Raw genomic sequence first — 10,420 nt, forward strand, 5'->3', positions numbered from 1 at the left:
GTCTCAAACGTGTGGCCTGGGGGCCATTTGCGGTCCGCAAGATGATATTTTCCAGCCCCCTACTTGAATGTTTTTTGCTGTGTCGTTTACCTGAATGTTTTGTGTATGTGTGTTTCACTTATGACCTACCATAGCTCAGCTAGGTACACAGTAAATTTTTACTCTAAACTGACCATTTGTTTTCCACTCTAAATAGATCACTTGGAAGAGAAACAAAAAAAGTTACTCAGTGGTTCAGGAACAAACCCACACGTGTCTTTGTAGCATGTTGTTCATGTCAGCTGGAATCTCGATAACTCTAAGATAGATATAAGCAAACAGTATAAGTGGCATAGCTCAGGTGTTAGAGTGGCAGCTCAAGATGAAGGTCATGAATTCATTCCTCTACCCTTGCGTGTTTGGAGCCGCAAAACATTTAAACATTGTGATGAAGGAAACTGTGTAAGTGTTTGTCTCGTGTACTGAAGGTCCAAGAGCTAATTCGAGATGCATCATAACAGAAACATTTGCAACATTCAATACTTTGATTCATTTTCTTCTACCTTTCGTCTTCCTTTATATTTAGCCGACAGCGGATGGTTACGTTAAAGGTAGCACAGGTTGTGTTTGAGCAATAAACACAACTACATGCATTAAAGTAAAGCATTTAATCAATATTGCATATGACATTCAGAATATTTGTTCATGTCAAACTATTGGGGTAATTTTCCCCTCATTTTATATTATGCAAGTAATTAACTGATTAGATAACGAGGAGGATGAGCGTGTGCATTGGATCAAAAACATTGAAAGAATTAACACATAACAGGTGCTCTTTGTTGATAAAAACCCTTTTTGATTAAGCTCAACTTCTATTAAACTTCTAAGATTTGATTAATCAGTTTGACAGCTCTAATATATATACATATATATATGTATATATATATATATATATATATATATATATATATTTTTTTTTTTTTTTTTTTTTAAACATGCTTTGTTTTTCATACATTTTTAGATTTTCTCCCTTTCTTTTTCCATTTCGTGACATTATAGCTATTTTTTGTATAAAAAAAAAAAAATCTGCCATAAATTTCTGACATTTTTGGCAATTCTGTGTACATTTTATGGTTATTTTGGGCATTTCTTCTTTTGTTTTTGGACCGTTTATGGTTACATTTTGAAAATTTTCTTTCCTCCCTTAAACTGATTTTCAGACTATTTTGGACATTTTGTGGACATTTTATGGCAATTCTCAGGATAATTTTTTTTGTTTTTGAAAATGTTATTGTTTCTGCCTTTTGTGACGTTTTATGGTCAATACTTTTTCATCTACATTTCATCTGTTTTCCTGGCAATTAAGAATTTGGACTCTGACATTATTTTTTTAAATATTTAATAATTTTATATAAAAATCATTACCTAATTTAAAGAATATGTTATCTAATAATAATAATAATAATAATAATAATAATAATTTGTAATATATATAAATATATATAAATATATATAAATATATATAAATATATATATATATATATATATATATATATATATATATTTTTTTTTTTATTTTTATTTTTTTTTTTAGAGATCTACAGGGAGCCACAGGAGAGGAGAGTCTAAAGAGCCACATATGGCTCCAAAGCCGCAGGTTGCAGACCACTGATCTATGCCAACACCTGCACCTGGAGTTGCTCCCGAGGATGTTTTACTGAGCAATGAAAAGAGAAACATGACAACACAGACTCTCGGCTGAACGCATCGGATCACCTGTGTCAATGCCACCATTGTATCAACCACCATGGTATGAAACCCCCTGGCCAAGCCGCACAATAGGGCGGCGGTGGTGAAGGGGGTGGCAACCAACTGTGAATGCTACAATGACTGAAAAGACAGTGGATGCTAGAGTGCTTCAGTCAAATACATGTCAACGATCTTTGTGTTACTACAGTTGAGAGTTGGGATTTCATAATGTGATTCATCTTCCCTAACGGAATTATGACGTGAGTAAAGGCAGGGAGAAACCACATGCAGGTGCTGGTTTCAGGAATATTCCTCGATGAACGTTTCCTCAGAAATGTGCTTTTCTAAAGTCAGGAAAATATTTGCACACAAGAGTACTTTGATGTTTTTGTTCAGTTTGCTTTCTCGCTTTCAGTTATTCAGTGCACAAGCAGGACTTCTCGTGCCTTAAATGTGTTTTATTACAAAAGAGAAGGCATGGCACGCCACGGAGCGAGAACAAATGACACGCACAACTCTGTAGAGGGTGGGATGAGCAGCAATCAAATAAATTTGTTGCGTCTGACATCTTACAAATCAAGTGAGGGATAGTGTTTGGTGGCAGCCTCCTGTGTTCAGACCAGCAAGGCTGCAGGGCTGCGCTGCACCTGGAAGGGGGTTGGCAGGGAAGGAGGAGGGGCAATGTCGCCTTGGGCTGGGGGCGTGGGGAGGGTGCAGACGGGGGTTGAGCCCATCCTGTCAACCTGGCTCATAAATCCTCGCAGAGTGAAGAGGCCGTTGGAAACACATCGGAAGAGGAGTTGTTATTGAAGTGATCGAATACAAACGTTCAAAAACGATCACTTTTTTTGGTGCCTTCGGAAATATGCCCTTTTTTCAAAGCAGCAAATCATCAAGAGGAGGAGACCAAATGAATGCTAATGATAAAGAACTGGTGAGATGTTTGCTTCATGAGAACACATGCCTCAACACTCATCTGTCATCACGCAACCAATACTGAGAGAACCAGCTTTTCTTCCTTCTTATAGCAATAACTAAAAAAAAGAAGAAGAAAAAAAAGAAGTGTGAATTGTAGGTTGACTGAATGAAATTACTACAGCTGTGATAGGCCTCTAGGTACACCTGCACATTCTAGTGCTGTGATTCCCAACCACATTAGTGTGCCGTGAGAGATCATCAGGTGTGCTGCGGGAAATTATCCAATTTTACTTAAACGTATCAGCTTGTGTTCAATTTAATCATCTACATTTCAGCACATATACTTTTAGTGACTTCAGCTGATGATCCATCCAAAAGGAGTAAAACAAGGAAATCAAAAATATTTAAAAGCCCTTTTAGTTTGATGCAGACCAATCCCACATCACTGAACATACAACAACAATAATAATAAGCAAATTGGTTGAAGTTGGTCTCTGTAACAATCTGGCTAAAAATATCTTTACGATTGCCTTTTTACTTGACGATTTATGACTGAAACATCTTTTAATTAGTAAATTAACACCTTCGATTTTCAAAATGGGTACTCCTGCAAGTCTCTGGCCAATAGTTTTCAAACTGGATTTGGGTTCGAATTTCCCGCCCTCTGTCTGTGGATGTGACGTCATGTGTGCATTGTGTATTTGAAGAAGGGTGCATGCAATTTCCTTTTTTTCCAACAGGTGACAGTAGCGAGTCGAAATTGAATTTTCTGCATTTAGTATCTTGAAATTATGCCTCTAACATAATTTTCTTATTTAAGAAGAAATAGCTAACATGTGAATAAAATTGCTTAATGGCTGATTGGAAATTCTGATGATCATGTGGAATTGATTCTTGATTAATCACTGTCTTAAGTAAGAAAATAACATTATTTTAGTTTAACTCACCTTGATGAAGATTACTTAACTAAAAGTCTTTGGGTATCCAACTTTTGCTGTACATAAGTATAAAAAAACAAATTCTGTTATTAAATATACTAGAAGTATTTCAGAAAAAGTGATTGGTTAGAATTTTCATTATGTTTTCATTTATTCATTTCATTTACATCTGTGCTCGAGTTAAAGATCCACTTGTTGGCTAATGAGTGAAGTTAGCCAAGCAGTTCGGCGAGGTGGAAGGAGAAACAGAGATAGAGATGCAAAAAGAGAACTTCAAGGCCTATAGTGTACTATCATAGGGAATGTGAATATGACAGGCTGCGTTGCAGACTGAGGGTATTTTTGATTTGGTGACAAAAAGTAGACTAGAATTTAGACCAGCAGAAAGTAGGTCTAAGTTGTGGCACAGGTGGTTCAAAGGGATTTTGAAGGATTTTAATGTCCATCTAATGTGGTTTAACAATACGTGGTCACACTCAGTTTCCTATGTACTAATTAAAGTATTATTTTTATTAAATTGTGTCATATTTATGGCCTAGATATTTTATTTTCCATACAAATATTTACTGTTTTGATTTTACTGATACATTAGTGTTGCTTATTGACCAATGCATTGTGCATTCTGACTTAAGTTTACATTTGTGACAATAAACTGAGGACCTACTTCACATTCACAGTAGAATATTTAACATGCATCCCAGGTCAGACTTTCCTTTTTGGAAACTCGCATTCTTTTTTCATGCATGTGTCAGAAAGATTACTACTTGGGATGTAATTAGTTGGCCTACACATGTAGAGCATTCATATTTGTTACACCTTTGTATCACAAAAGACGGACTTTTTAAAAAAGATATCAGTGCCAAAAGCTAAGTGACATGTTTTTAGTACACATTTTTTGTAAATGAGCGTAGTTTTATGTTTGTTTGTTTTTGCACATGCAGTTGTCATGTTCATACTTCGTTTGTTAATTAAGGGCTCTGAAAATAACTTTGAAAATGTGATGTGAATCACTCGTCTAAGGAACAATATGATGCAAAAAATAAAATATATATATATATTGATGAATTGTCTCTTAACTTATTCACTCCCAGCCATTTTCACTGAAGCAACCCCCTTCGCTCCCGGCTGGTTTTTCTGGATTTTAACAGATTTTGCATGGCCCACAGAAAATTGTGTCCTATACATGGAACTTACCAAAAGAAAGATTAGAGTCTCTTTTTTTCATCAAGAATTTTTTTTTATTTCTATCTGTTTCCGTTTTTCAGCAATTAGTATTAGAATAAAGCTAAGTTTCATTATTATTCACAAATCTGTTTAGAACTGTGGGGAAATCAGCTTTCTCTTTTTTCAACATGGCCCTGGTTGATCTTGTTTGATCAGCTGCCACCTGCTGGCCGTTTTTGTAATGACTACCATTTCTTCAACCGTTCTCTGCAGTTTAGAGGCTGCATCAAAGCCTTCTGTATGCGCTAGCATAAAAAAAACACATTTAAAAAAACAACATAAATACGTCTTTGAGACACTTAAAACATTTAAAATAGAAGGTATTTATATGTTTTGGGGAGCAAATGAGTCATTTTTTCCCAATTGTCGATCAATAAAATCAACTAAAAATGTCTTAGCCGAAAACAGAATGTTTGTTTCCATCCATGCTATGATGGTGGGCTACAAGCCTTTCCGCAACTGCTGCTGGACACCCCATTGCCCGTACAACACCACTATTGTCATTATCTCCCTGTGGCAGCCAACAGCCTGACAACCCAAACAGATTCATTCATCAAAGCAGCATCCTCCTCGAGAGCCACTGAGCAGCACACAGCGAAGCGCCAAGTGTCTGCGAGTTTATGATAAAGCTCCAAGAAAAAAGCAATGAGAAGCAAGTGAGCCATGAAATCAACCACCCAGAATCCCCATCACTGTTTAAAACACTGAGATAAATATGCTTCCAAGATGTTTTTTTCCCTGTATAAGCTTCTCACTAAGTAGCTTTTGGATGCAAATTTTTGTGCTTTTGGCCAGCGATGATAGATGAGTGAGGCAGAGCTATGTGCTTACTCGTTCCATCACCTCACGCATCAACACAACAGAGTGAAAGATTACCTTGAAGTTAGGCAGCACAGCTTCTCATCATCCACATATATTGCAAGGCTTGAAATAAGCAGTTTTGCGTCGCAGTTTAGAGGCCAAAATTGGGATTTTGCACCTCATTAAAAACTTTTTGAATAGCAATTGAGAATCACAGATTTTTGAAGTTTGTCCGGACTGCGGAGATCTTGCCAAAAAGCTTTTCTGGGCTGGACGCACGCATGTCAAGGTTGCCACAACGCGCTTACGTCACCTACGCACGGGATGTCGGTGGTCGACCTGTCGAGGCAAACTTGGTGCTAATGCCACAATCAGCTACCTAGCAACAAGTTTCAGTGGTTACTAGTGTGGCTAAACATGTTGCTAACTTGCTAGTCATTAATCATCATCTTATGGTGGCGAATAAATATAAGCTACACATCTGAGAATAAAAATAACAAATAATAAATATCGTTCTCACGAAGGAATAAGGAAAGACGGAGAAGCCATGCTAATTGCTGGCAATTAGCATGAATTTAGCGAAGCTAACCCAAGACTGACACTGCTAGCGCATTTAACACCGAAATTAAGTGCTTGGAGTGGTCGAATCTACTTTTGACAGACATCTGCATTAAAGTAGTCAACTTTGAACAACAAAATGGCAAGCAAATTAATAAGTGTTTGGACTCTGGAGAGAACGTCTACTTGCTAAACAAAACTGGAAACGGAAATTAATTAAGCTACGCTATGGACTCTATACATATTGCCGTGAAAATCTCATAACGCACCGCCTTTTCCGGTAATGCCATCGCCGTTTGTTTTCCTTCAGAGAACCTCGACCAGAGTTTTGGAGTATTTTTTCACCTTTTTTTTTTTTTATGAGTGTGGTTGCGAGCATTTGTCAAGGCATCGATGCCCACATAGGCAGGTTTTATAACTCTGCTTTGTTTTTTTCTCTTATGCTGACCACCGGAGACAGTTTGTTGTAACTCGTTAACATTCGCAGGGATAACTGTAGTTGTCGACCACACAGGGGCGCCGTTTGTTAACAACAGATCTGTATTTTGAAGCTTAAACTTTGATGTGTTGTTACTCTGTTTACAAAATTATCTAATATTTCTGCTTTTCTGGCGTTTTGACTTTTCATGTGCCTGTGTGTATTTTATTCATATGCTGCCATTTTAATGTATTAAAAAAACATGAAAATATTTATGAGTCATTCTTTTTTTAAATGTTTTTCAATTTTATGATTTTTAAATTTTTTAAACTGACATGTATAATAGAAAACTATATAGTTTTCTGTTTTACACAATGTGAGTTAAAAAAAAAAAAGTTATTATATAAAAAAGAATACAAATAGTTCATTTGTTATATTGTCATATACTAAAACCCTTGCTTCAGGTCTCTGAGATTAATGGGCCCCCCTCAAAAAGAATCCACAAAATTAGAAAGTTGCTCCTCAAAAGATGTAATTGATTCTAAAATCTGCTCCGCAAAGAAAAAAAGAAAAACAAAATTCTTGTCCTCATCCATATTACTTGATACCACACTTTCTCTAGTTATATATTTATTTACTTATTTATAGTCTAACATTTATTTTTATGATTTGTTGTACAAGTTCCCTTTTGTATCGACTACAATAATACCAACAGATGGCAGAATATCAAGAGAGTCAAGAAAGGGCAAGACAGGTGGAGTGTCCAAAACCAACCAGCATAAAAATCAAATCCAATTATCTCCCCCGAGCTCCACAGCATTGTGGTCCTGAATCGCGTATGAAGGAGGCGAGACTCCAGCAGTGAGCACATTGTAGACTTATAAGGGCCTTTTGGACTCGGGGGCCCCTACTTCCAACGCCCTGAGAGGCCCCTCACACCACCGCCTCACAGGGTCAATGGGGTCCCCAGCTGAGAGCCGAGGTAAACGTGTTAAATGGCCTAGGCGGGAGTTTCCTGCGTGGTCCGGTCGGATGCTAAAGGGATCATTAGTTTCAAGCGTAGTGGAAAGGGAAGAAAGTGACAGCCTTTAACCAGGGTGCTAACTCAATCAAAGGAAAATGCATTTAATTGCTGTGAAAAGATTCTCAAAAGAAAGAGGGATGGTGAAAAAGGGCCTCTATTGGTCACGTGATGGTTAAAAAAAAAGAGTCTCTTGGGGCAGGCCCACAATTTAATGAAATCACGGGGACCAATAGAGCCCACATGTTTGAGAACCATTCAAGGTTTTGAAAAGAGAACAGCAGTGTTAATGTGCCCACATCACTTCACATACTATTTCATGCCATCAACCATGGAAAATGTTGTTCTCGTGAATATCCCAGTCAAATGTCCCATAGGTCTACCCGCTTGATTGACCTCAAATATGCACAAAGTAGTATATGGAAGCCTTTTCAGGAAACCAACCAGCCTCTCATGTGTCATTCAAACAATACACCATTAATCACTTGCAGAGAACAAATCCAGTTTGCCATGTGCTATTCTAATAGAAAACAAGTGAAGAACCGCAATGGGGAAGTTTGACACAGACCTGCCATAAAATATGTTTTATTCACATAGCAGAGTCTAGCACTCATGATAAACGATCCAATGTGAACGAAATAAATACAATTAAGAAGTGCATCTGCTCATACAAAATTTCCTCCCACATTCCACAGCTCCACTATGTCATCAGCAGAGAGGATCTCCAACCCTTTCACCTACAGGTTAACAACTCATGGTCATTTGTTTCCAACTGGATATTAAGCCATTTTGGTCCGTATAACATAAATAATGGTACCATGAGGAGGCAGCTGTCACATCAACCTGTAAATCAGGAAAGCCCCTGACAGAGCACATTGCACTCTGCTCCTGTACGTGCACTTGATAATGACCATGATTTTTTTTTATTTAATTAGCATTTCACTAACAGCGGTTTTAGGAAAAACAACAATTGGCAGTGATGCCACGCTGAAATAAAGCAATGCCACCATGTGCTTTGGTTAAGATCATGTCTGCAAACTAAGAGCTTGTTTCCAAAAGGACATCACGTCAAATGCTATGAAACTGAATTAGAAATAGATGTTTTTTTTTAAAACTAGCAGATCTAAATAAATAAATGCAATTTTCCTTACAATTCAAATGGATTCTAAGAGTTTTGGGATAGCTCTCTAAACAGGGCATAATTGACAAAGAGAACACCATTTGTATGGCGAGAGGCAGGTAAATGCAAGCATTTTCACAAGGCTGCCCATTACATACTGTGTAGTCAAAGCAATAACAGTTACTATACCTCAACCTAGTGTATGTCATTGTAAAACATTTGTTGGGTTCATAATATGCATAAGGATTAAGACTGTATTTCCAGTCAATAAATTAAAAAGGCTCTGCTATGTACAAAATACGACAGTAATGCAGTTATTGCTATTTATTTTAAAATATACATAATATATAAATACATAGGGTTAGGTCATGTGTTTCAGGGTTGTTACAATAAATACGGACCAAAAAAGCAACACAACAGCAATGAAATTGTGCATTTGAGTAAAACGGTCACTCTTTCCATATATGTGCGGCAATTAAGCATAGATTGGACGAGTAAACGCATCAAATATGGGGCGGATTCATGTGTAGATTCCAAGCAGGCAGTTGTTCCTACCGTGAGAGCGGAGAACTTTTGAGCGTGTCCCGCGCTCAGCAGACAGAGGCAGACCAGCAGAGGACAGACGCGCATCCTGGCGCAATGTGGCAATGCCGTTCAAATGACGCACAGTCTAAAAAGCACACCTGTGCAGCACCAAAAGGAAAAATAAAATGAAAATACAGATTTAAAAAAACACTGAAAAAGTCAGAGGTGTTTTGAAAAATAGTAGTATTTCTTCGAAAAATCAGGCGCTGGTTTATACTTGTCACCAAAGCAGCTTGGTTTCGTTTGCGCTACCGGTTTGTGCGAGCAACTCTCCTAATCTCACTCAGTGTGATAAAGCTCCGTGTCCCTGACCCTTTTTCTCCCACAGCGTGTCTTCCACTTCTCCTTCCTCTACTATAAGACCCCCCCCCCTTCCCACCCTCCACCCCCTTCCCTCCGTACACACTCTATGCACTTTTCAAATACGTTGCACCTCCAGTTGGGAAGGGTTAAGGTGGGAGGGTATAGAGAGCAATTTTGCCCGATAATTTTGCATTTGTTGCGTCTCCTTTATGACTTACAAATGAAATCTGTTAAAAGCATTTTGCGATACACTCCCAGAACACAATGAAAATTCCAAACTTTTATTGTGGCAGTGGTTTTATAAAACTGACACAAAATTACAACATTTTTCAAGCGATGGTCGTTAACTTTATGGCGTAGTGATATAATACAATAATTCCATGTAACTGAGAGGACGGAAGAGGAAAGTAGACGCTTTTATTTTTGGCAACTGGTCTAGCCGTGGTTTTCGTGGTTTAAAAATAAAAGATTGTAGCTATCGCACCACCAAGTGGCAGACTTATAAGATCACGAGTTCGTCACCATTTTACAAAGTACAATTTTACGTTACATAATTAGTTTTCAGCCGTACAAATGCTGCATGAAACGCTTTTATTTTTTATTTTTTTTATTTTTTTTTACTAGCCTACAGTGAAATGTGTTGTTTCCGTATAATGCTATGTTGAAGAAAACATCAGTAAAAAAGGAATAAATAAACAAAAAATGAAAACGTAAATCTAAATTAAAAACAATATATAATTATGGTCATGAATAAATGTAAAAATTAATACAAAAATAAAAAACAAGATGCAAAAATTGAAAATTAG

The 10,420-nt window shown here is 37.2% G+C and overlaps 1 protein-coding gene across 2 annotated transcripts in view; it reads right to left on the reverse strand.

The window, feature by feature from the left end:
* smoc2 (SPARC related modular calcium binding 2) overlaps positions 1-9,643 on the reverse strand; it is a 31,958-nt gene extending 22,315 nt beyond the window's left edge. For both annotated transcript variants that reach the window (XM_086093117.1, XM_086093116.1), the window contains exon 1: positions 9,282-9,643. In XM_086093117.1, the coding sequence (XP_085949243.1) occupies positions 9,282-9,356 (75 nt within the window). In that variant the 5' untranslated portion in view covers positions 9,357-9,643. The remainder of the gene's footprint in view (positions 1-9,281) is intronic.
* Positions 9,644-10,420: the final 777 nt, after the last annotated feature.

The sequence above is a fragment of the Leptonotus elevatus genome, chromosome 13, assembly GCF_054856555.1.
Source record: "Leptonotus elevatus isolate MCC_2025b chromosome 13, RoL_Lele_1.0, whole genome shotgun sequence".
Taxonomy (NCBI): Eukaryota; Metazoa; Chordata; class Actinopteri; order Syngnathiformes; family Syngnathidae; genus Leptonotus; species Leptonotus elevatus.